General features: G+C 32.5%; 2 protein-coding genes across 3 annotated transcripts in view; one reads left to right on the forward strand and one right to left on the reverse strand.

Moving 5' to 3' along the window:
• The window catches only part of LOC126738030 (G protein-coupled receptor kinase 1), a 67,059-nt gene that overhangs the window by 2,201 nt on the left and 36,903 nt on the right, over positions 1-27,955 (forward strand). For both annotated transcript variants that reach the window (XM_050443188.1, XM_050443189.1), the window contains exons 2-4: positions 7,217-7,443; positions 9,410-9,486; positions 17,583-17,653. In XM_050443188.1, coding sequence (XP_050299145.1) covers positions 7,331-7,443; positions 9,410-9,486; positions 17,583-17,653 — 261 coding nt within the window. In that variant the 5' untranslated portion in view covers positions 7,217-7,330. The remainder of the gene's footprint in view (positions 1-7,216; positions 7,444-9,409; positions 9,487-17,582; positions 17,654-27,955) is intronic.
• LOC126738031 (dynein regulatory complex subunit 3-like) lies at positions 17,661-27,363 on the reverse strand. Its single transcript, XM_050443190.1, has 10 exons — positions 27,208-27,363; positions 26,833-27,157; positions 26,615-26,774; positions 25,951-26,153; positions 25,677-25,886; positions 25,472-25,622; positions 18,266-18,351; positions 18,060-18,210; positions 17,936-18,011; positions 17,661-17,885 (listed from the first exon to the last, which is right to left on the reverse strand). The coding sequence occupies exons 1-10, from the start codon at positions 27,295-27,297 to the stop codon at positions 17,706-17,708; spliced, it is 1,632 nt and encodes a 543-aa protein (XP_050299147.1). The 5' UTR covers positions 27,298-27,363; the 3' UTR covers positions 17,661-17,705.

Genomic DNA, 27,955 nt, shown 5'->3' on the forward strand with positions numbered 1-27,955 from the left:
CTAAATGACAGTCAAAAATTAACAACTTTCAATGAAGCAATTTCAAGAGTAAACCAAGCCATGATATATAGGTGTTAAACTCTGAACTAATAACTCTCCTTGAGTAAACTAATAAATCTTTCTTTTAAACAGAATACTTTTGCCTGAGGTTCTTAAAGTGGGCATTGTTGTATTGACTTTTAAAAAGGTTGACCCTTTATCAGATTTACAGGCAAATATAACTTTTGAGTTTATAATACCTAAAATAGTTACCGCTGAATTCTTTGGGACAAATAGAGTTCTCTCCTGGTGCCACTTTGATGGGTTTAGAGAGCATAGGAATACTGTCCTGGGCATCCTACGTCTTGGGTTAGATACAATAGAAGCATTTCATAAATTTCAGTATAATTCAGATCAGAGCAAGGCCTTTGATGGTGTCAATCAAACCAAAGTTTGCTAGCACAAAGATACAAACTATCAAAACTTAAAAAGTAGCAATTTAATCTAATCTCTATAATCATTAAAATACTTATCTATGGTATAATAAAGTTTTTTGGACAACCAATCACTTATTGATTTACTGAAAGTGTAATTTTTTTCAATGTTTTTAAATTCCAGCTTATTATACAGTTTGATACTTTTGAAAAGTTACAGGTCCTAGTTTGAGAAGGACAGGTATGTGTAATACTTTTTTTATGTATTAAAGAGACTGTTTCTAAATTAAATGAGCAAATCAATATAAGAATTTTCTCCTTTTTAAAAATTGACCATACAAGTGGATCATTTTTGAATGAGGAATATAGATCCAAGCAAAAAGTGACTGCTCCAAACAGATTATGGATCATCTTCTTCAAAAACTTTAATAGGTTTTATAACTTTAATCAGAACAGTAGAAACCTAATTTTTATAAGTTATTATTAAACATTGGAGATCAGTTCTGAATGGGAATTCTGACAAAATTCACTCTGTTTGCTGATGAAACATGTTTACTATACACTGGGTGGGTCTCTTGACTTGTGTGCCCTTGTTCAAGTAACAATTCGGTGCCTGCTTATTGGAATCTGGGATGGTCCAGGCTACTGGACTATTAAATTTCTTAATGTGTTACAATCAGATATGGCTAAGATTTTACCAACAAACTCTTGTAATTTCTTTTTAATTAATTGTGTCAATCATATTTTTTTGACTTAAGACCATAAATAAACTATTGAGTATTACAAAAAATGAAGTCATTAGAACAATAAAATCTCTAAAAAATAAGAAATCAGTTGGACATGATAACATTCCTGTGTCTATTCTGAGGGAGGTGGCAGACATAATAAGCCTGATGCCACTAACCCATATACTAAATTTAATGCTTGAAAAAGGGGTATAGTAGACTCGCGTTATACTGAACACACTGTCTAGTGAACTATTCTAAATAGTGAACAGACATTTTTTCCTTAATGTATTCTGTCAAGTGAACAAATTGATTCTCGAAATAGTAAACCCAATAGTTTTATTAGGTAAACAAACAAGTTAAGACAAGAAAAAGATATTAAACGGTTTGTTTCTTTTCGGGCAATTAGTTTTCTTTAGTATTTGGGTGCAGCAGGTCGGTCACGCCACCAGAATAATTATGGCAAAAATTAGAAATCATTTAACCCTAAGATATTAGAAGCCAAAATATTAGAAGAATTAAAGAAAGGTGTCGGAGTGACCGTTTTGTCTAGACAATATGGTGTTGCTAAATCCACTATATGCGCGATTCGTCACAGAAGGATAAAGATTTTGAAACGAGTCAACAGTACTTTCACAGGACCTGGAAAAGCGAAAACTTTGAGACAATCAGAGTGTCCTAGAATGGAAAAAGCTTTATATAAGTGGTTCTTAAAAACAAGGGAGAGAAATTTTCCGGTAACTGGTTTAATGATCCAAGAGAAGGCCAAGTTACTTCACAGTCAATACAAGGAATCTCAGGATTCAAGGAGAAAAATTATCGTCAGAACCCGAGCTTGTTGATCCTTTTAAAAGAACTGTACACCTAAAAATAAATGAGCTTCAGCTAACAAAAGAACAGATTTACAATGCCGATGAAACTGGTTTGTATTGGAAACTTCTGCCCGGAAAGACATATGTAGCTCGTGAAGAAAAAACTGCCCCGCAGGTAGGAAAACCGAGAAACAAAGAGTGACTTTTCTAGCATGCACAAACGCGGCAGGTACTCACAAAGTTAAACCATTAATTATTGGGAAAGCAAAAAATCCACGTTCGGTTTCACCGCGAATGTTTATTCCTGAGGTAAGTTTTGTCATAGGAAGACGTTTTAAATTTTACCATCTTTGTATCTCGAGAATTAGAAAAAATGGTTTCAGTCCTTTTGGACTACGATTTTTTCAAATTTACGCCCTTTTTTTATTCCTTTTAAGAATTTAAACTGCACATTATTCTAGCATTTGTTCTTGTCTTAGGTTACGGAATTCCTACAGAGCCAAAACCTTCCGGTTAAAGCCATGCTTTTGTTGGACAACGCAGCAAGCCATCCACCTGCAGAACAGCTAAGAAGTGATGACGGTTCCATTTTCACTGTTTATATGCCACTTAACGTTACTCCGCTAATACAGCCAATGAACCAAAACGCTATTCGTCTGACAAAACTATTTTATCGAAAAAATTTGTTAGCACAAATTATTGGAACTAACCAGGATATTGGAGATGCTCTAAAACATATTTCATTAAAGGACGCCATTCTAAATTTGGCTTTGGCGTGGAGAAACTTAAGGCCTGAAGTTATAGAAAAATGCTGGCATAATTTACTTTCACCATTAGCCGACGAAGTTGACGATGAGGAAGATAACATCCCCTTAAGTGTTTTACGGAGCCGAATAAAAAAAAGAACACATTGACACAGTGAGATCAGAAATCATTACTTTATTGCAGACTTTTAATCCAGAAGTTCATATTCAACCTATTCAAATTCAAATTTATTAATCATTTTGGTTATATTATAACAATTTTTTTATTTTTTTTTTTTTAACTTAATTATATTCAATAATAATAGTTAACAGTCATTGTTTTTAACATACACCTAGATGTTGTAACATCTGTTTGTGTATGCCGAGAAATCACAAAATTTTAGTAATAATATAAAATATAACTAACCATAATCTACAACTAAACAAAAATTCTCCAATAAAATTTCCCTTCCCAAAACTATTTAAAAAAATTAAATTTATCTATATTTGAATAAATAAATTTTCTACAGACCTTACTAAAGTTTTTAATATTATTTATATTTTTTAAGCTGTTTGGTAAGATGTTATAAAATTTCGGGGACAAGTATCCTAAAAATCGTTGCCCTATAGTTTTTTTTATGTTTGGTATTTTTAGGTGTCTGTTTATATTATTTCGGGTTGTGTAGGAATGACTAACATAATTCTTGATTTTTTCTGATTTATGTGTATAAATGCATGTTGACAATATGTAAATTGAGCGCATATTAAAAATTTCTTCAGAATATAATTGTTGTGTAGGAAATCTTTTTTGTTTTTTGTATATAACTTTTAAAATAAAGTTTTGTACTACATTAAGTTGTTTTAAACAATTCTTGTATAGACCTCCCCAGACAATCACCCCATACCTTAACAAGGACTCAACCAAGGATTTATAAATTAAAATTAGTAGTTTTTCATTTAAGATATTTCTCAAAATATGAAATCGATAAATAAGTTTACGGATGTTTTGTGTTAATTTTAGAATGTGTTGGTCCCATTTTAAATGTTTATCCACAATGATACCCAGATATTTAGTAAATGAAACTTCCTTGATATCAATTAATTCAAGTTTAATTTGTTGAAATCTGGGGCGATTAGCAGCTGTTATAGAAAATGCAATATAGTTTGTTTTTTGACTATTGAGACTTAATTTAAAAGAATCCAGCCAGTTCTTGACTGTTGCTAGACCAAGTTCTGCAGTTTTTTTTGTGTCTCCCCAAGAAATTCCGTGAAACACCGCAACCGTGTCATCTGCATATGATATCAGTGACCCATCATGAATTTTAAGATTGGTAAGAGCGTTAATATAAGTTATAAAAAGTATAGGTCCAATAACTGTTCCTTGTGGAATTCCAATTTTTATATAAGATGGTTCACTAATCTCATTATTTATTTTTAAAGACTGTTTTCTGTCCCCCAAGTAACTTTCAAAGACCCTTGACACTGGACCTCTAATACCATAAGATCTTAAAGTATCTAGCAAAAGCTCATGCGGTACAGTGTCAAAGGTCCAGAAACACTGCCAAACACTTTCTATCACCATCAAAAGCCTGATTCACTCGCTTTGTTAATTCGCAGACAGCATCGGATGCGCTGAGCCCCCCAATGAAACCAAACTGATTTTGTGTTAATACGTTATTTTTTTGTAAATAGTCAATAAGTCTATCTTTCAAACATTTCTCGAAGAGCTTGGAAAAATTATTGATCACACTTATAGGACGATAGTTACCTATTTCACATTTATCACCTGATTTATATATTGGAGTGATTATTGATACTTTAAATTGAGTAGGTACTGTTCCTGTTTTAAATATTAGGTTGATAATGTGAACCAATGGTTCAATAAGGTAAATATGAAATTTTTTTATAAATTTTGAGCTAATAGTATCTATCCCAGGCGCGGAATTGTTTTTTAACGAAAAAATATGTTTAATTATTTCATTCCTATTAGTTGGTTTTAGAAACATTGAAGATACACTGTTATGATTAATTTTGAATTGTTTTTTTGGTTTTTTTATTTGGTTTTGCATATTTACTCCTACGTTTATAAAATACTGATTACAAAAGTTTGCCATGTCTTTGTTATTTGAAAATTCTTTGTTATTATTTTTTATTTTTATTATGTCATTTCCTTTAGTAGTAATTTGATTTGTAACCTCATTTATAACCTTATACATTTTGCTCATATTATTCTTAGATTCCTCAATTTTTGTTTTGTAATAGTCATTTTTACATTTATTTATTATTTTACCCAATGAGTTTCTGTATGTTTTATATTGTTGTTCTTTTTCCAAACTATAATTTTTAATTAATTTTCTTTTCATTTTGTCCCTATTTTTTATGGAACATATAATAGCAGCAGTTATCCAAGGTTTTATTTTTTTAATTATTTTTTGTTTTAATATTTTTGTCTCTTCACAGCTTTGTATAATATGTTCGACAACATTATAAAAAATTTTGGTTGCAATTTCGACATCATTAATATTTAAGATAGTGTTTTCCCAATTTTGTTTTATAAGTAAATCTTTTGCCTTCTCATTGTTTAATATTTTTATAGTTTTAATTTTTATATTATTGGAAACATTCCCTGCCCGAACCTCGTCTCTAGCAAAATTAAGCAACACAGGATAGTGATCGGTGACGTCAGTTTCCAAAATAAAAGAAAGATGTTTATTTTTGTTTTCCAAAAATTTTTTTTTAAGGAAAATGTGGTCAATACAGGTCCTTGATGTTAATGTGACCCGTGTAGGACCAGTTATAAGGGAGTAGAATCCGTAAGACATCAAGAGAGCTAGGTAGTTATTTGTATCAGCTGAATTTTCAGATAGAGTATTTATGTTTATATCTCCCAGAATAATTTCTGTTTGCTGATTACATTCACGTAATAAATAATTGATGTAGACAATTGGAATAAAGATAACTTACCTGACACAAAAGAAACTAATGACCAAAGTGAAAGTGATGGAAACGATCAAGATGAAATGGTAGTAAATAAGAAACGAGTGACAACAAATTCGACAATAAAGTCGATTAACAACATCCTGCAATGGGCCGAAGAAAATGAAGATAAAGTGGAATATTCTAGTATACTCGTTTTACAAAACTTAAGGAATACGATGGTGCAAACAGGACTAAAAACAAAATAGCAAACAAAAATTACTTCATTTTTTGAAAAAATAGATTAGATTGCCGTTTTTTTATTTTATTTTAATTACATATGTAATATTTTTTCTGTTTCGCATTAATAAAGTTAGTTTTCTAAAGAAAAACGTTGCTTTAATACGTACATTAAAAAAAAATTGATAGGGTGAACAAATCGATATAGTGAACTGGATGTGCATTAATTAGTTCACTATATCGCGAGTCTACTGTATTTCCAGACTTATCCAGTCTATCCTGGAACCACTCCTTTTTTTAATATATACAAATTACTTTGCATGCACCACTGATGTCGATGTGGTACAGTATGCTGACGACAGCTCCTTGAACTTCAGTGAGAACAATCGGGAAGCATGTATTGCTAGAATGAAAGAAGCCTTGGATGGACTGGGAGGCTGGTTTATTGAAAATAACCTTATTTTAAATGTTGCAAAGACACAGATTGTTCATTTTTCACAACAGGAAACAGACTTTGCACTCACATGCGGGAAGACAGTGATAAGAGCGGCTAAAAGTGTGTTTTTTCTAGAGGTAGTTTTAGATCAAAAGCTGAACTGGAAGTCAGTAAATACAGCTATGCTCTCCGGGTAATACATGGCAGTGTAGGTTGTCAAGAGGAGCTTACAGATTGCATATGAAATAATATTCTGGGACAACTCTGTGGATTCTAACAGAATTTTTATTTTGCAAAAGAGGTGCATCCGTATTGTATTTGGTATGGACTATCGTGATAGCTGTGGAGGAGTATTTAAAGATACTGGCATTCTTACAATGTACAGTCTGTATATTCTGGAATTTATTAAGTTTCCAATTAGAGAATGTCTATACTAATCTAATAAGATCTGGAATGTACTCCCTCTTTCCTTTAGGCAGTTACCTCCCAGTAAGCTTGTTTGTAGGCTCAGGGCATTTTTGGTACTACAGTATTGATCAGTTCTTTCAGGATAGTGACATGCATGAAGCACTAAGTAAAGATCTAGAATAGGCTTACTTTAGATTCAGTGTCAGTTTTTATTCTGTTTGTGGTTGTATTGCTGTCGATGAGGTTTTGAAATTGTAATTGCCATTATCTATTTTATTTATTTAAATGTATTTTTTTGCAAAGTTTTTAAATTTTTATAAGCTAATATTTAGGACACGGTCCATTTCCCCTCGGGAGTCTTGTAATGTTACGATTATTGTATGTAACATTGTAATATTATGTTTTTGGACTGAATAAAGAATAACATTCGTGCATTCGTACCCTATACTTACCAAAAAGCTTGTCTTTTAGATAATCAATGTCCCAATAAAACATATTATTATAATACCAAATTTGCTTGCAGGATGCACGGATTTATTGATGCCTAAATGATGTGTCACCGAGGCCTGCCATAGTTATATATCAGCGGAGGAAAATTAAATAATTTGGCCCCAGTGACAACAGTTTAGAGGATAAGATGGCGGATCTGGAGGCGGTGCTGGCCGATGTCAGCTACCTTATGGCCATGGAGAAGAGCAAGTGTACGCCTGCGGCCAGGGCTAGTAAAAAGATCGTGTTACCAGATCCAAGGTAATAATTTGTTATTTTTGATGCACAGTGTATTTATGAATTATAAATGATTTAGAAGAGAAATCGATTTATTTTATTCAGAAAGAGTTGCAATCACTGTACAAATCTGGGACAGATAAACATGACGATAACAATGTAGGTAGAAGGGTTATTAGGGATCATAAAAATAACTAAACATGATTACTATGATCTAACATCAATTAATACGAAAGGCTTTGTCTAATCTTTTATCTACTATTCTCTGGCTAATGTATGAGATAACTGCAAACAGCCAAATTCTAACACAAATATTTTTCCTTGTTATGTTAGAAATTGATTGGGTTTTTTTTTGGGGGGAAGATACTTATTAATGGTTTTGCCCTGTCACATATACAGGAAATTCCATTCGAAATTCAAAAGTTCTTGGGTGGTAAACTGGCTCATTATCATCAAGGTGAAAATTCAGTATTAATTAGGATTGTCCTGTGATTGATTTATTAATTATGCAAAGCAGGTTTTTACAAGGCCCATTACCAAATTTGATTATTTTTTTTTTTAATTCTTGGTTACTCACTATTAATTTGTTTGTTCTAATGCGAGATTCTTATTGGGTGGGTGGTCCAAACTATTCATTTCATGTATGAATCCAATTTGATGCGAGTTTCGAATGTTAAATCAATGAGGAGCCAATTTCAACTCCACAGTGTTGCAGGTTTTTGGGATTGACATTTGATTGCAGACTCAAATTCCAGAAACACATAATTAAAGTGTGCGGTAAGGTGTCATCAGGTTGCTGTGTGTTGAGGTTAAATATAATGGAATTCTAAGGGCTTGGATTTAGAAATAACATACACACATATCTCCTGATGATATGTTTAATGAAACAACCTTATAGAGCTTGTAACTTCTTCTTAATTTACTTTCTGTTATGTTAAGTTGTAACTAAGAACAAAGAACCAATAGCCAAGAGGTAGTACCTAAAATAGGGATCTATACAAACAAAAATACTTAGGGCATACCTATATTTATTAAGTTCGTTGATGCAACAGGGTAAATATAAAACTGTACAGGCTAGAAATGGCATTTTCGGTTTGTAAGTTTAGTGCAAAATAATTATTATAAACTTTAACCCTATACCCTTACAAAAATTGCTAAGAATTTAGATGTCTACATTGCAAAAAACCCTTATCATTCCCTTGTGGAGTCATATCTTCGCTATGGAATTTGTTTCTGGGGATCATGTGCCCACTATCTCTTTAATACAGTATTTGTTCTGCAAAAAAGAGCAATTTGAGCCCTTTATGGAGTGAGGTGTAGTGTATCTTGTCAGTATCTTTATGTGCAAAATAGAATTTTAACCCTTGGTTGCTTGAAACAATAACTATGGTATAACTAAGCACCATCAGGAAATTGTATTGCACGTTCCACATTCAGAGCAATTTATTGACATCACCTTCCTCTTATGTATGAGAAAAATTAACTCTTATATTAGATTTTAAAAAAATTTTAGTTACTAAGGCATACCATATATTAGACGATTTTTTTAATGGTGTTTTGTCCTGATTACCAAATATCTATGTGTGATTTGAAAAAAATTATTGTAAATCTATTTGTTTTCTGATGTCTATTTATCATAAGTTTTACTGACTCAGATTTAATAAGGCTTGTCAATAACTCTACCTACAAAGTAGTAGTAGTCTCCTTGTAAACTAAATTCGCCCCTTTTTAAAATTCCATGTAGACCACCCACATTAATTAAAAAAAATCGTAGTATTTATTATTTCATTTTTAAATATTACCTCGATGGTATGCAGGCAACGTAAACCACTTTTTATAAGCCACTTCAAATAAATAGATATGTTTTAGTCATGCCTTGATTCATATTATTTCTGGACCTTTGCCAATAATCATGCCCGAATGTTTCTCTTATTATTCAAAAATAGTCTTCTTATCTATGCTTATCTAATAATTTTTTATTTATTTTTAGTGTACGCAGTGTGATGCACAAGTACCTAGAAAAGAAAAATGAGGTGTCCTTTGATAAGATCTTCCATCAAACGTTAGGTAAGTACCATTCATTGCTTTCTGGCTAGCTTTTATTTAATTTATCATGAAAATTAGGGTTTACAGGAATTTTTTTTTATAATTTATGGGATAGGTTCTACTTCTAGTGTAGTTATATGGTTATTATTTATTTCTATTTGTTAATTTTATTAATCAATGGCAGGGAGGTACATGCAATTTAAACAAACTTTAGTAAGGCGTTTGATAAAGTCATGAAATACTACTAAATAAACTTGCCCACTATGGCTCATATAGTTTCTGATTCTGCCAAATTGTTGGGTTTTATTCATCAAAACTATTTGCATTTTGCAAATATTAATACCTTAAAACTACTTTTATTCTCTTACGGATCTCTTATTTGGTACCCAATTTATAGCTGATAATATATATACAGTATTGTGCAAAAAGATAGCAACATTGAACTTTCCTGTTATATATCTTTTAGTATCTATTTTATAAGTAAGGTTTATATATTATTTCCAAGAATAGTTAGAGCCTGTTTATATTTTCATATTATCATATTTTTTGTATCATAATAAAACACCAAATTGTGTTATGCAAATTTGTTATATAGCAACAAAAAATAGTTTTGATTCTAAAAAAAGTATAACCCAACTAAATTAAAATCAATTCAATATTTCGTGTAGTACCTCTTCTCCTTTATAACATCTGCACATCGTCTTAGCATGGACTCAATTAATTTCATAATATAGTCATTGTTCACTTCTTTCCAAGCCTTTTCCACTATTTCAAAGAGAATATTTCGATGGTGTGTTTCCATATGTAGCTATCTACAAAATGCTTTATATTTAGGAAACACAAAATAAAGTTTAATAGGCTGTATCAAATCAAATCTATAAAAAAAACACATTTTAATAAAACTCATCTTTTTATTTATATATTTTTTATTTGAATAAAATTTAAAAAAAAATTCTTATAATGACCCAGATTTTCGAAAAACATAAATAATAACTAATTTAAACAGGAAAAATGCAGGTAGCCATATTTGGCACATAATACTTTCTCAAAGTTGTAGTGATGCGAAAAGCTATAAACTTAAAGAACTAATTCTAAACATAATAATGAAAGATAAAAATAATTATTAATAACATTATTGTAAGAAAAAGTCTTCGCCCTCAGGGTCATTTACATCTGGAACCACCGTTTCATCCTCATCAATGGTTTCGTCACTATACTTAGCAAACTTGTAAAAAAGAGCCGGCAGTCATCTGGGACACTTTCAGAATTGCAAATTTCTTTTAAATGTTTCAGCTTTAATGCTGAAATTTTCCTATTTTCCTCGTGTAAGGGTTTGAGACATTTTTCCATGGAAGCAACGGTCACTCGTCTTCCTCTGTGTGGAAGAATCATTATACTGCGAAAATCTTCATCAAAATCTGTTTTAATTTTTATTGTAAAAGGGAATGCCTTTTTATACCTAATCCACTTAATATGATGCCAATTAACCACATTCCCATCTTGATCCTTGTTTCGGTTGATCACAATTAGCTTTGCCAGGGTTTTCGAGTCAACAAAAGATATGTCTTTTTTTTGAAAAATTTCGTACTTAGGGTCATTTTTTTTTGCATTTCGAGCAATGGTTACCCATTCATGCGGTAAATAAACTGGGACATTTTTGAATGCAATTTCAATTCTTGCGTGCATTGAATCGCATTCCATTTGGCTGTGTCCTGAAACCAGGAATTTTTGGTCAATGACCTCTATCGGTAAAACTTGTACGGCATAAATAACCATAGCGGCAACAAATTGATTTTTATTTTGGCCTCCACATGTGTCATTAAAGAGCCTTACATTTTGAATGGATGTAGAAAGACTTTTGAGGTGGTGGAATAAGCAAGATGCTATTTCGCATGGGCCACCTGAACCTTCTACTTCAGACCACATGTAGCATTTTCCAGAATTATCTCCACACTTAAAAATAGTGAAATTATATGTGGCTAACTTCGTCTTGTAAAAAAGAATGGGGTTAGTGGGATCTGTTGGCACATACAATACTTGTTGCAAATCAAAGTTGGCGGAATGTATTTCTTTAGGATTTTCCTTTGTTGCATCCTTATCCAAATTTTTTTCCTGTCTGGCTCTTCCTTTATTTTTAATGTGATCTTCATAGTTTTGCAGCAAATTTACTTTGATTTCCGTGTTAGCAGATTCATACGCTGTACATGTTGGACATTGATCCTTTCGAGGCTTATGGAATGATAGATTAAAATGAGAATTAAAAATGTGGCGATAGAATGACTCCTTTAAACATTCCATATTTTCTTTGGCACAATCTTCTTGGTATAACCTGTGCATCTGCTTTCGGTTCAATTTTGGATCCAAGTACATTTTTTTGAGTCTTTTCTGCAGTAATGAGAAGAGACTGTAGGAAATTTCTGAATATGTTATTTTAAAAAATGTACTGCATCTTCTGATATTTTAGAGGTACCATAACCGTCTCTCTTATCTTTTTCTGTGGCGTTACTATTTGGGACACGTTTTTTAATGGCAAAATTCAGAAATCCCTTTTTAACACCAAGGGTATTAAGTAGCATTGTTCTACATACATTTATTCTAGAATCCTTAATGCACAGATAAAATTTCATAGATTTGGAAAAAAAACGAATTAAAAAACGTAAACGAAGCGTTCTAAATCAGCTGACACGTCCAAACAATTAGCTAACTGCAAAGTGCGCCAAAATTTTACTTAAAATAATTATTTCCAAAACAGGCTATGTGATTTCAAACATATTTGGACCTCATAAAATAATTTGAAGAGTAGATAGACACTTTTCAAATTGCCAATTTTGGCGCCAAATTTAAATTTATCGATATAGCCCCTTTTGGAACTATTAGAAATCCTTATTTTCAACAAGGCTATGTAAATAGCTCAAAAATACAATTTTTGAAGAGAGCCACATTTGGAACCAAACCATCGATTTGTATTAGAGCATGTTAGGTGCCTGATTTTGGTGTCAATGTAATGCCATAAATTCTCTATAGGGTTTAGGTCTGGCGATTGAGATGGCCAGACCATTACATTTATTTTTTCATCGGATAGCCACCTCTTAACAAATTGAGAAGCATGTTTTGGATCGTTGTCATGCTGAAATATGGCTGTTACTGGCATGACATCATCCATAATAATATGGCACTAAATGTGTTTGCAGAATGCCTTTGTACATGAAACGATCCATTCTGCCCACTATTCTTACTATGGGTCCCATGCCACGAGCCGAGAAACATCCCCATACAAGAATATTTCCCCCTCCATGTTTAACGGTGGGGTAAATGTACTGTAAATAAGTAAATGTACTGTAAAATAGTATAAAAAGTAAATGAGATTCAAAATTAAAAACTTTACAGCAGGTAAATCGATATTTAACTGACAAAATAAATGCGAAACAAGAATGTTGCTATATTTATGCACATTGTCTAAATAAACAAACAAGAGGTTCCTTACTCTGCATTGGCATTCTTATGATATCTCGGTATATTTATAAATAATACAGAGGCGTGTACTTAAAAGTAAAGGAATAATATGGAATAAATAAAGAAGCAAATAATATTTTTGAAAACATCGCTTGTTGCTATATTTATGCACAATACTGTATATATATAGCAATTTAATATAATGTAGCAAAAAGAAGAGAATTTCTTTTCATAAAATTCTTATATAACCTTAAGGTGACTGTCCCACCATTTTGGCTGGATTAAATTTTCAGGTACCAAGAATAAACTCTAGGCATTTTATGTAAAACCCACTAGGCCTAATTTGTTTTTAAATCCCCTATTAATATAATGTGTCAGAATTATATTAATAATAATTTACATGAACAGTGCGATATTTTTGTTGACACTTTAAGATCCATTATAGAAAGCATAAAGTAGATAGGTTCTGCAGGGTCTTTCTAGTATGTATATTATAGATAGTCTGTTTAAGTACATAGAATGTTAAGCATATTTTTATTGTTTTTTCAAATCAAATTCTTTCCTGTAATTGGGTAACAAACCTGTTGGAAATAAATGCCTTAATACATTTTTTTTATTATCACTTTTCTTAGTGGCAACAGGAATGTTGCAATAAATTTTAAAAACAGTATAGTTGTTTAAGGTCTTTAAAAGGGTTGTCTCACTTGTACTACAGTTTACTGATGGTGCAGGCAAATGGTTGTTTTAATCGAGAGACACTCCTATTGGTCATAATAAAATAAGTGAACACAAAATTGTAACTTAATTATGAAACTGACAAATAAAATATTTTTGTATTTTATTATATTATTTACACCATAAAAAATACCCAAGAAAATTACTTATATTTATAGAAAAAGAGATTCATTTGGTTACCAAGAGAGAACATGAGAAAGTACTTAGCTATCAATAAGAAATACATAAATAGCCTTGAAAAATGGTCTTAGGATTAAGACTCTACATACCACCCGATATCCAGGTAAAACATGCAACTAGGTTAACTTTATCCCCCCTATTCTCCTGACAAATAACGTGATAATCAAAAAAAAAAAAAGAAGACTAATTAACGTGACTTCCTGTTTATCGGTAAAGTCCTCGCCCTGCCCAATACTTCTTAATTAAAGTCATTTCCTCCAGTTTCCGATTCCGGAGATATATAACGTTCAGGAAAAGGTCTTTCACTTAACTCTTTCTTTTTTTTTTGCCGGGAAAACATCGATTTCGGCGCGATTTGGCGAGACGCCAATCGGGGAAAATTGATAAAGTTGCTCGGTTTTACTTTGCTGCTTAATTAAGGAAATTTGATTTTTTTTTTTTTTTTTTGATCCCTTGGCCTCTGAAGATTGCAGACCGTGCAAAAATCAATCATCGTCATCAATCGTTATAAATTTCATTGGTACTCACGGTTTTTAGTCGATAGTCTTTATTTTTGTAGGACACTTTGAATTTGAAGTTTTGCTCCAACATAACCTCACATTTTATACAGGCCAACTTGCTATGGCAGCTTCATTCAGCAGAGGGAATTTTTAATTTAAATTCTTGTCTTGCCTCAAACGTTTATAATGGGGAGGCAAAACTGATAAAGAACAGCTTAAAAAATGCAAAATATTTACCATACCGAATGATACAATCCTGTCCTAAGATGGGGTGCAAGTAATAATGTAGCATAATACTGAATTGTTCAGGCCTTTTATAATATAGTTTTCATCTCGCTATTATATCCGTGAGCTTCATATCTGCGCTATTCCAACCTCCTTTCTCTCTAAAACCCCACAAAAGGCGAATTTACGTTAAAACGTATAAATTGTCACGGTTATAGTTGCCTCCCTTTGTGCTAAATAGGAACGTAAATGGGAGACGCGAGGGTAAAAGTCGAGGAAATGCATCGATTATTCCCGTTAACGCGTAAGGGATTCACTGGGATTATTAGTTTAGTCGATTACTTGGCAATTTATTATTTTTAATCCGGACAGAAATGGAACATAGAATTTTTAAGGTTAGGATTCTGTCGGGTGTCATTAATATGACAGAAGTGACAAGTGACAGGTGCAATTTTCAAAATGGTGGTTGCCGAACGGGCAGTTTGACTAAAAAAAATCAATAATTCTTTATTATAACGTTTTTCCTTTATCTGCAAGATGTGATTTTGTGAAATTTCAAAAACCGCGATCCAATTAACCGGAAATACGAGCCAGGCACGGATTTACGAGCTGTAAAAAGATCGTAAAACGCCACGGGCAAATAAACACTATAACCGCAGTAGTAAAAACGACACGGAGGCGGACAAATAAGCCGAATTAGGGGCGGTAAAGGAAAAATAAAAATAATACAGATAACGAATTTTTTTTTTTAAATAACTCGCACAAACTCTATGTCATCTGATAGTCGAGGTTGCCTGTAAAATTTACACGCGACATTGCCGCATGGTGCAAATCTTATGTAGATTGTTGACATTTTTAAGAAATAATAATAATTGAGGTTTTTATTAACGCCTTAAGTTGTTGCGATATAATATGGCACCGGTTGTGTATATTAAATTATAAAAGACAGTCGAAAATTAAACTTGCTCCAATCACTTTAAACTACTGACTGTGAATAAATATATTTTACTGTCTTTCAACTTAATTATTGAGGTGAGTGTTATGCCAGGTAAATTCATTAAAAAACTGACAATTTATTCCCAGGCATTGTCGTTAATAATTGATCTTTTTATAATATATATAATAATAATAATAATTTCCACTTTCTGAATTATTCAATTCTTCTTGGCAAGAAATATTAGAAAATTTTGAGGAAGAAGAGGATCTAAAATAATAATTGTCATCCATCATTTTAATAAGCCTTAACTTTTTAAATTGCCAAGCGTTAAAGTTAAAGTTAAGGGCTTAATTCTTAAAACATAAGTTTTTTATTGTCTCAGCCTTTCCTGTTGACAAATGTATCTTTCGTAATGACAGGTGAAGTTGACAGCGATGGTGTGTAAAATGGACCAATGATTTACCAGTCAGTAACAGATGACGTTAAATAAAATACAATATTTCATATTAATTTATATATTCTGGTTCGTTTATTCATCATTCATTATTGACTTGAAAAAACCACTAAACTGTTGATTATTATTTAGCAACACGGGTTTCTAAATTAAACGTCAGTTGTGAGCATACTGTCACAGTGACAAGTGAAGTTGACAGCTGTCAGATGTACAGTGTCAAAAATTAACCAACGCATTTCCGGTGACAGATGACGTTAAAACAGCAGTCAGTACTTAATATATACAAATTTTAATTTTAAATTATACCAATAAAACTTCGTTAATTCTATTGCGTTTTATTAATAATTATTGACGTAAGGAAATCATTTAAACTTTTGATTATTATTCAGCAACACTGATTTCTAAATTCAACGTCAGTTGTGAGCATACTGTCACAGTGACAAGTGAAGTTGACAGCTGTCAGATGTACAGTGTCAAAAATTAACCAACGGTTTTCCGGTGGCAGATGACGTTAACAGCAGTCAGGACTTAATATACAAATTTTAATTTTAAATTATATCAATAAAACTTCGTTAATTCTATTGCGTTTTATTCATAATTATTATTCAGAAACACTGGTTTCTAAATTCAACGTCAGTTGTGAGCATACTGTCACAGTGACAAGTGAAGTTGTCAGCTGTACAGTGTCTTAAATTAACCAACGGTTTTCCGGTGACAGATGACGTTAACAGCAGTCAGGACTTAATATACAAATTTTAATTTTAAATTATATCAATAAAACTTCGTTAATTCTATTGCGTTTTATTCATAATTATTGACGTAAGGTAATCATTTAAACTTTTGATTATTATTCAGAAACACTGGTTTCTAAATTCAACGTCAGTTGTGAGCATACTGTCACAGTGACAATAGGTGAAGTTGACAGCTGTCAGATGTACAGTGTCAAAAATTAACCAACGGTTTTCCGGTGACAGATGACGTTAACAGCTGTCAGGACTTAATATACAAATTTTAATTTTAAATTATATCAATAAAACTTCGTTAATTCTATTGCGTTTTATTCATAACTATTATTGACGTAAGGAAAACATTTAAACTTTTGATTATTATCTAGCAACACTTGCTTCTAGATTCAACGCCAACCCTGAGCTTACTGTTTACATTGACAATTGAAGTTGACAGGTGTAAAATTGATCGAGGGTTTTCTCGTGACAGATGACATTGACAGCTGTCAGATTTAAGAAAATATACAACTGCGATTTTTTTAATTTGCAAAATAATCGTATTGCCCCTATAAGATTCACATTTCTATTCGTACGCAACAACGTGATACCCACTGCAATTGACGAAACGAAACACCGCACACATCAGGAATGACGTCAAAGCCATTGTTTCGTTTTTGATTTTTTTTTTTAAGTTGACCGCACTTCGCTTATTTTACCTATACTTCTAAGTCATCATTTCCGTGCCCTATCCTATTAGTATATTTATATGAAATGTTTGAATATTTAATGATTTTTTTTTCGTTGTCGTGTTGAGTCATTGAAATGTTTGCGTTGAATGCCTTATCGTTGAACTACGCCCGTTTATAATCTCTTTTTAATAAAACTAATTTATATTTGTTTCTTTTCAGGGTATTTACTGTTTAAGGAGTTCTGCGAAAACATGGAACCTCCGTCACCCCAGATCGGTTTCTATGAAAAGGTAAGACTATTATTTATGTTTAAGATTTATTGAATAACACAAGTGTTGTACATTAAAATCCATAATAGTCATCTTCCGGTAAGTCAATAGAGTCCGTAGTAAGATCCTCGAACTCTTCCCTCTGTATATCCAAGAAATGATTTATCTCCAAGATCTTGTATCGGTTTCTCTTTATTTCATGCTTGGTCATGTCGGTTAGCATGTTGTCTAACCACCCTCTAGCTCTATGTACCTATAAAATCTATTAATGATAGAGAGTTATTTCAAAAAAATCATTCTTACCAAAACGTCTTCTCTGCCATCTATCGCCTGCATATGGGAATCGTGGGTTGCCGCCATAGCATTAGTCAAAGTATCCCTGTTAAGTATATATTACTCAAACACCCCCTAACAGCCTGATAATTACCTGTCATATAAAATATCTTCAAGAGATTCCGGTAGTTCCTCGTCAGGATTAATATTAATCGCGGTCATATATCTAACGGCGGCATCGCTTAGGTTCTCGGAAAATGTCACTTCTATGGCCCGTATGTTCGTGAATATTCCCTGAACCTCCTCTAAAAGGACTTCATGGGTATTTAAAACCTTCTTGGTAAATTATGTATAAAGTACCTATAAATGTGTTTATCATTTCTCCCATTATTTGACCGTAAGTTTGGTTTACTTCTTCAATTTGCTCGAACAGTGTTACTTCTAACCTTGAAAGCAAAACGATTGTTAGTACATAGGAATACCGACGGATACGTAAGTCAAGTCAATAAAAGCGTATATTGTATAATATCTATCTATTTGGACACAAATACATAAATCAAAACTTTACCCTCTCAAAGCACTTTGGAAACCTCTGAGATGAGAAGTTCAATTATAAAGGAAAACCCAAAAGAGCAAAAAAGTTGCCTGATGGAAGACGCAATTCAAGAAGGGATAGTTCTTAGAGATGAGCTTTATATTTCCCAGCAGCAACCAGAGAGCACTTTAGAGACTTCTGAGATCGAAACTTCAACGCCAAAAGAACGACAAAGTGATGGAATAAGTTTGATAGACGCAGAAATTCAATCAGATCCAGAATCAATGGCCACAGGAGACGCGATTGAAGATACGAACACGCCTGACGATAGTGTGCTAGAAAACAGCTCCAGTTCAAAAGATGAAACGCAATTAGAATATAAATAAAGAAACGAACCAAAGGTCAAAGAAAAAGAGAAGTCAATAAAAAACAAAGAATGAGTGGAGGGAAATACATTGGATTTAGGAAACCGAAGGGTCAAAACAATACTTTTCATGATACTCCACGAGAAGAAAGACGTCTAAAGCCTCGATGCAATTGCAAAGATCCCTCAAAACAGTGCCGAAAATTTACGGATGATGATGATAGAAAAAAAATTTTCAACTGTTTTGTTGTTTTGCCTCCAACTGTTTGCTCCAACAGTTGGAGGTAACTTTTCCAATTGAAACGTAGATTTTGCAGTCAATACCTGGTACCGCTGAAATCGCAAATCATCCAGAGATGAGGTTGATTTAGTTGAATTGTAAAAAGATGCAATCAATACACAGCCATTTCGAGCAATAAGCTTTGGATCAGAATTCTGTTCGTAAAAAGGCTGTACTAGTTCAGCTAAATTTGTATTTTTCATGAGCGACTCGACTGTTTTATTCTTTCCTTTTCCAGCAAACGTAGACGTTGAATCGCAACCGGTGAAACAGTGTAAGAATGCAACAATTGAACGGTAATTTGAGAAGTTGAAACTATTTGATGAATATAAGCAGTCACTTACATTTTGTGATCCTGCTTTTAAAAAATAAACTGCAAGATTTTTGACATTTAATTGATGTAATAAAACTAATAAGTCAATATCTTGACCAATAATAATGACAGTTTTTTTATTAATTTCTGCCATTTCTATTGCTGTGTGAACGATTAAAACATCTGCGTCTTCTCTAGCTTGTTTGATCGAATATCCTTCAAATCGAAAGGCTGCAGACAACCTCTTTATTAATTCAACTTTATTTTTGTCAATCGACCAAAAATTGTCTTGTGCAATTGTTATTTTAGTTTGTGGTTCAATATGAAAAGAAGGATAACTCGACGTATTTTTTCGTCGTAAACGTTCAATAGTTTTTATCGCACATGCAGCTGAGTTTTCATCGTCACTGTCTGGATACCCATCAAACACAATACACGTATTGTTTGCATAATTTTTGCGTACAAAAGACAGATATTTTTTAACGATGACCTCAACAGTATCATTCTTCTGCCACACAACTTTGTGTAAAAGAAATCCACCGTCGATAACATACAATGCATTATCTGTATTTGCTAAAGCTTCGATGTTGGTGAAATGATCAAACATTTGCGATTTGACATTTTTCCGAAAGCCGTTTTCTGTAAACAGTGAAAGTGGAAATGGAGCAAGTTCAAACTTTAAATAATTTCTCATATCAGCTGTACTATTGATATTGACACATAAACGTTGAAATAAAATCAGCGGATTTATTGGGATAATCTCGTCATTCACTTTGATTGCAGACTGAACGTTTTTCAGCGACAAAACTCTGTTTTTTCTCGTAAATGTTACTTGTTCAAAATTATTTCCTACTATTTTATATTTTATATTCAACAGATTTCATACCTATCTCGTACGCATGGTGACAGTTTATTGAATCAGTTCCAATAACTCCAGAATATATCGACATGATTTTCGGTGTTTCTGGAAATGGATAAAATCTGTTAAAAAATTCCAATAGTTTTTGTAGATCTTCAGCGTCTCTTTTGATCCTAGCTTCTGTAAATCTACATGTTGCTCAGACGTGTAAAAGGAAATATTACAAACATTTTCCATTTCATTTGAAACTTCCACTAGAGTTAACATAGTTAATACGAATGTTGTTATGACGTTTTCACTCATTCCACGTCCGTGCGTAAGTCCGCCTTGAGTCTTCATTGCTCTCATTAAAACTTGTTCAATAATCATGTCCGCCCAAACTCCAGACCAAAACTTATCAGAGCGCCTAATTGTGAAATAGCTATTTGTTGTGAATAAATCAAACTGTAATTCATTCATTTCATCTTTTAAGCGCATCATATCTTGTAAATAAAGATGGGCAGATTTTGCATAGTTAAAATGACCACTTGCGTGAAAGTACGGGATCATTCGTTCAACAGATTGTACGTGATGGTCCCTATTGCCAGAACGTTCTGCTTTTACAAAGTTTCTAACTATTACCAACAAATTCCAATATCGAAATGCGTGTAGGTTGTGTTTGCTCCAAAACGAGAGGTTAATTTGTCGATGCTCCGAAAATGAAAGAAAAAACTGAAAAAAGATACATAACATTTAATAAAGCAGATTTTATAACATTCTGTGCAAAGTTTTAATTAAGAACATTGTTCGAGATTCACTGTTAGTTTTATTTTTGCAATAACAATGATGCATATCACTTTCATTGAATGTATAAACGTAATTTTTCCTGTAGAATTAAATTATGTAATTATTTTTTTTAATTTTATAAAAATTCAAACAAATTATTAAGAATAACTGTAAAATTTACAATGTTAAAAACGATTTTTGACTTTTTTGAATGTTTTTTTGTTAAAACTGACAAATTAATGATTTTTGCAAAAAATGTTTTAAACAAAAGTTGTAGACAATTTGATTTTAAATAATTTTTGTCTCTTGTATTTTTTCGAAAAACAATTATTTTCTATGAAAATCGAGAAAATACGTAAGAATGTGATTGTATTTACACGGTGTACTAAGCCCAACTGTGCCCAATTAAGTTTCCGGTAAAATAATGATACATAGTTTCTTTTGTATTTTTTTCCGTAGAATCGAACGGTGTAATCTGTTTTTTGATTTTTTAACTAATTTAAATAAATAATTAACAAAACAATTTCTAAAAATTTTATTGCTGTAAAAATCATTTTTGACTTTTTTTTGCATTTTTCGACGTTTTTTCAAATGGGAAGTATATAGTTTCTTTATTTCATAAGAAAGTACATGTGAAAACAAAAAAAATGAGCCCCGGATGAACTCTGTACCATGATTTTCTGAAGTACAATTTTCATTTTAAAAAAAAAACGTTTTTTTCCGAAAAAAACTCATATCTGCGAAAGTTTTTAATATTTCGATCTGAAAAAAATTGAGGTTATTTAAGACCTACAAAGTATATTTTCACAAATTTTTACAAAGATTGAACTATTTTTGTGAAAATAAAAAATTAAAATTTAAAAAACGAAAAAAAAACGGTTTTTCGTATTTATCTTGGCTATTTTGAGGTTATGTTCAAAAGTGACCTCTTAAAAAATTATAGATTTTCTTATGGTCTACTGCTTTTCTATTGAACATTTTTCAATTGGACGTCAACTTTCGCCGGAAATTGCAAAAGAATATTTTTCCACCCCTTTTCACCCCCTCCAAAACAACCCCCTACTACCCCATTGTTGGATTTTCGTTTTTTTCACTCGTTATGAACCCCTCTACCAACTCCAACAGTCAGTTTCCGAATAGCAATTTTGCATTTTTTGATTAAATTTGAGCTAATTCGCCTGGTCTAATAAGCATAATGGTAAATTCCTCAACGTATATCACGCGGACATTTTATCCGATATTTATAGTTGAAGTTATAGTGAATTAAACCCTTGCTTGGGCATGTTATTTGAAAAAAAAAACCTCACAGTCAGAATTCAAGTGAATCCAGACTGACAGTTCAGAGTATAAAATGCACAAGAAAATAATATACTGACTGACTAAAAATAATCAAAATCAGAATATTTATCTTTTTAATTTTGAGGCGACGATGATGACTTATCTCATCGAACTGCATAACTCTTAAAACAAGATTAAAACGAGAAATGACATCTCCCTTATTAACCGCATTCACTTTTCAGGGCTTCTTCAATAAAAGCAATAACATGTTGACAGAGTATAGTGTCTTTCAATTATAGGTATTATGGTAAAAATGTAGCCTGTATGTGTGTGATGGAGGCTGATAGTCATAAGTTTTACGAAAACCTCTAAATTTGTATATTAGCCTTGATAAATGCTCCAAAAGAAGCATGTGAGTCGAGAAGTATTAAGTATAGACCTTTAAAGAATATTAATTTAAATGATTTTAGTCGTGATTTGTCTATATGTCCTTGGGATGAAATTTTATATATGCCAAACGTAGATGATTAGTTAGAATATCTGAATTCTCTTATTTTAAACCTTTTTGATATTCATGCTCCCATAAAAACCTTTAAAACTAGCAATAAACAAAATTATGCGCCATGGATAACTGAAAATATTAAACTCCTACAGAACCTACGTAACACTGCCTTAAGACGTTATAAAAAATCAAAATTACCAGCACATTTTTCTTATTACAAAGAATTGAGAAATTATACAACGTGGGCTATAAGAGCTGAGAAGAGGGCTTATTTGAGGGATAAATTTTTAATTTCAACTGTGAAGGAAAAATGGGCAGAGCTGCAGAAACTTAATTTAACGAGATCAAAGAATAATAATAAAATTCCTAAACATTTAACTGAAAACCTAAACAATATAAATTCGTTTTTTGCTAATCCAACACAGGTTACTCATCCGTTAAATAATGATCTAATTCACTTTTATACTACTCACATTAAGGAAGGTATAACAAATATATTAACTTTTGAACCGGTAGTAGAGGCAGAAGTCACTAAAATTATATTTGACATTAAAAGCAAAGCTTTTGGGTCTGATCAAATAAATGCCCACCTAATTCAACTTTGTTGCCCTCGTATTATTCCTTACATCACGCATATTATTAATGTCTGCATTGAAATTGGCTATTTTCCACAGCGTTGGAAGTTACCTAAAGTTAATGAACCAACTGAATTTAATCATTTGCGTTCTATAAGCATTTTTCCGGCCCTGTCGAAGATCTTCGAAAAGGTACTTGAAGGTCAAGTGAGAGCATTTATTGGTGAGTTTGATATCATTCCTTTAAAGCAATCTGGTTTTCGCCCAGGAATTGGCTGCTCCTCCGCAATGGCAGCTGTTACAGATGATCTGATTAAGTCGGTTGATGACGGGAAAACAAGTGCTTTAATCCTATTGGACTATAGTAAGGCTTTTGATATGGTAAATCATCATATTCTCATGTCAATTTTGCATTACATTGGTTTTAGTATGTCATCTGCACGGCTTATTAGATCATACCTTGCAAATAGATCACAGCAGGTTATGTATCGGGACAAGCTTTCTGACTGTCTTCAAGTTATTGCTGGGGTACCACAAGGAAGCATATTGGGTCCTCTCCTTTATACTTGTAATTTTATTGACAGTCTTCAGTTTTGCAATTACCATCTTTACGCTGATGATACTCAGCTCTACTATTCTTTTAATATAAGTGAAGTCGACATTGCTAACGAGAATATAAACCTTGACCTTCAGAGAGTTTGTCAAACCTCCGCTGATCATAATTTAAAAATTAATCCTGATGCCAAATCAAATTTTATTATTTTTGGTAATGAAGTGTCAGAAAAAGTTGCCCAGGAGCGCCTAAGTCTTAAAATTGACAACGTGAATATACCTTGTGTAAAACATGCCAAGAGTTTGGGATTGGAAATAGATAGTGATTTGCGGTTTCGGGAACATATAACTTCAAAATTGAAAAAAGCTTATTCAACTCTCCGTCTTATTTATTCTAGTCGTCATTTTTTACAAAAAGATATTAAATTATTGCTATGTGATTCGTTAGTGCTAAGCCATTTCAATCACTGTGATGTTATTTATGGGCCTTGTCTTGATAGTTTTGAATCTAGAAGGATTCAAAAAGTACAAAATTCATGTTTACGTTTAATTTATGGCGTCCATAGACACGAACACATTTCACCGTTTTTACGTAAATCAAAATGGCTTAACATGTACAATCGTAGAAAACTACACATGAATACATTTTGCTTTAAAATTCTTAAAACAAAAAAACCAGGATATCTTTTTGAGAAACTTGAATTTAGAGTTGATGCTTGTAATCGACCTTTGCGTTTTAATGATAAAGTGTCCATACCTAGACATCGAAAAGAAATATTTAAAAGATCATTTTCATATTGTGCGGCTAAAACTATAAATCTATTTTCACCGTCATTTTCAAACACTTTGCTGTTGAACTTTAAAAAACGACTTAAACAAATTCTGATTGTTGAACAAATAGGCTCTAACTGAATTATAGGGGTAAGCTTGTCTAACTGGATCTCTTAAATAGCTGTGATTTCTTGAAAAATGGTTTTTAAATTACGTGTTGAGTTATTGTATTTTTTTTTATTTCTTGTGTTTTTGTTTGCTGTTTTTGCTTTGTGTTTTTATTTATATCTCTGTATTTCTGTTTTACATTTTAAATTTATTCTAAGTATTTTATGGTTCTATGATTTTAAATTATGTGTTTGCTTTGGCCATTATGTATTTTTGTGTTTTGCATTTATTTTTAATTATGTTTATTTCAATTTTGTTACTCTACCTTATTTTGTAATGATTACCTTAGATTCTAAATATTTAAAAATCTAAAAATTTTAATTTATTTGTGTTTGGGCTTAAGCAGTGCCTTACAACACTTCTATTGTAAGGTGTCTGAGGAGCCTTTTAGGACATATTGCATTCAAATTTCTGTATTTTTGGTTAATATTGTTGGTCCTAATAAACGAATTAATATTATTATTATTATAAAGACGAAAAATATATATCGTCGAAACGTCGGCCAATTAAAAACTTGAGGTTTGATTTGTCGTCCCTAATCCCGCTACCTACATTTTCACCATAAAAGCAATAACATAATCCTGTCCACCAAAAATGTGTTTACCTCATTAAGTTCTTCCACGTTTTATGCATTGATTCCTGAAATGATATCCTGAATTCGTCGATTTGGACTTCAAAGACGTCCTCGGCGATGGCGTCGTGGTGTAGCTGCAGTTTGCACTCCTTCACCCCTTGGAATATCGATTCTTTGGTAGCTAAAATTGCTGAAATGACTGCTGTGTTCCCGAAATGTTCAACTCGCCGCTTACACATAAACTCTTCCATATGCTTAATACTCTCTTCCTGGTTTTCCTTCTTGGCCCTTTCGACGCTCCTCTCGAAACTCTCGATTTCCGTTTGTCTAATGGCGAAATGCTTCTCGCCCACTTTAAATATTTGCTCGCAATGTTCTTTGAATTGCTCTTGGTAGTGCTCGTACAGTTCGGTTACTTCTTCTCCGATCTCGAGCAGAGCTTTTCCTGCAAGCGAGTGAGGTTGGTTGCCTATAAAGCTTGATTATAAGGTATAGGCCATCTTCCTTACCTTCGTCATCGTTACGATACATTTCCTCGAACAATTTGCCCGAGTTTAAATGTTCCACGAACATTTTCGAGTGCATTTCCGCATCGGAAATTTCCTTTTCGATGGCGTCTCGTTTGACCTTCTCTTCTTCTTCGGCCCTCAGTAGAACCTTGAGGGAGTCTTCGAAAATTGCAGTCCCTCTTTCCCTCTCTTCAGGTTTAATCCTAAAACATGTTTTTCTCGTTTGTTAGTTAATAAAAACCCGCTTCGGTTCATATCATTATATCAATTCAATTCGAGAGCATTTTGACGTGATTTCACTTCTCGACAGACGTTTGATAACACTGATGTTTTTATATAAAGTTTTCTTATATTAGTATATCCCTCAAGTAAACATCAGATCGAGCGAATTATTTTTTATGCCATTCAGGAAAACAAATTATGGTCAGAACTCATTGGACGTTTTTAACAGGTCTCTTAGTACAGTCAAAAATACTTTAAAACGAAATATTGTCTTTGAAAGTTTATGAGGCTAATGTAGAAATTTAGCATTAGAAGTATATTCTTTATCTTTATTTTAAGTTAGTTAAGATAAGTGGATACTTTTTTGGGCTTGTAGCCTGTTGTATCCCTATATGGTCCCCAAATAAATAAATAAATAAATAAGGTGCTGTTGGTGCCGTACATTTTATATTCGTAATAGAATAAATTCGGTAGGAAAGCCGCCACATAAAGTCGAAATATTTCGTCTTCGGTGCACGGATTATCAGCCATATTAAGCGAGGTCAAGGCGGGAAATCTCCTAAAATAGTTCACGTTGCTCTTTTCGTATATTCGATTTTTTCCTGAAAGTTACGACAAATGAAAGTTGAATGTTGATGATTGATGAAGTTCCATGCTTACCTATGCTGAAAACGGTTAAATTTTTCTGCTTATCCATGTTCTCCACTGTCTCGATAAGGTTCTCGTAGAAACTCAATTTTTCCAGTTTGATTAAATTATCCAGGTTTTCGATTTTTTTAATTTTATTAAAGGATAAGTCCAGTTCCTTAAGATGCACTAGGGTCTCTAAATTTTCAATTTTTTCTATGAAATTATTGTTCAGGCTCAGTTTCACCAACGACTTCAATACCCACAGATGGTCTATCTTCAGGATGTACAAGTAGTCAAAACTGATTTGTTCCACTTCTTCCATGGGGATACCTTCTAGGCGAAGCAGACGTCCCACCTACAACAAGATTATATTCCACGAAAAGCAAGAAATTTCTGATCATTTACCTCTCCTTCAGGATATTGCAAATCGATACATTTCTGTATGAGGGCATTATCAATCACCCTGGGCTCTCTCTCTTTACAAGGGTTTAACATGTTTTCAAAAAAAGTCCAGCTGTAACTGTCAATGTGCCGTACGTCAGCAGCGTTCCTGCGGCAAAAACTGATTAAAACCTGTTAATTGCATTTCACCCGGTTTACCTTGCATGTGCTTTAAATACATAATAATATCGATCAAACTTGTAAATTGTCCGGGGAAACACTGCTGCGTAATGGAGAGGGGGAGGGCTCGTAACTTTTCCATTAGTCAAGCACCGAGTTTCCACCCTCTCGGAAAAGTTTTACATTTGTTTTTGGGTGCTTGATGAATTTAAAAAAAAAAAAACGCGGGTTAAATTTATTGAATTCCAGTTTTAACCGGTTTATGGAGAGTGGATTGGCGTGGTGGTAAGTGTACCGTGTTCACATCCAATGGCCTCAAGACACACAAGACGGCCTCTGGTTCGAAACTCGTATACCTTTTTTTTCTTCTCTTATTTCGGTTTGAATGATTTGTTTAGAACTAAAATATAAATAAATAAAAAAAAATATTTTTTTTTAAAATAATGTTGCTCAAATAGTTTAGTAAATAATTTAAATTTTTCGACGTCCTATACATCGCTACAATTTACTAAAAATTCATTAACGCCCTGAATAATCCTTAAATTTTATTTAATCTACGTCTTTGATTCCTTTACAGACAAGGAGCATAATT

Source organism: Anthonomus grandis, chromosome 6 (assembly GCF_022605725.1).
Source record: "Anthonomus grandis grandis chromosome 6, icAntGran1.3, whole genome shotgun sequence".
Classification (NCBI taxonomy): domain Eukaryota; kingdom Metazoa; phylum Arthropoda; class Insecta; order Coleoptera; family Curculionidae; genus Anthonomus; species Anthonomus grandis.

What these genes read in the sequence shown, in the direction of transcription:
- LOC126738031 (XM_050443190.1), bottom strand. Translation starts at nt 27,297, where the DNA reads ATGTTAAACCCTTGTAAAGAGAGAGAGCCCAGGGTGATTGATAATGCC. An exon ending in TGCAATATCCTGAAGGAGAG is followed by an intron (nt 27,158 to 27,207) that starts GTAAATGATCAG and finishes ATCTTGTTGTAG; the next exon opens with GTGGGACGTCTGCTTCGCCT. An exon ending in GAAGATATTTTATATGACAG is followed by an intron (nt 18,012 to 18,059) that starts GTAATTATCAGG and finishes TATACTTAACAG; the next exon opens with GGATACTTTGACTAATGCTA.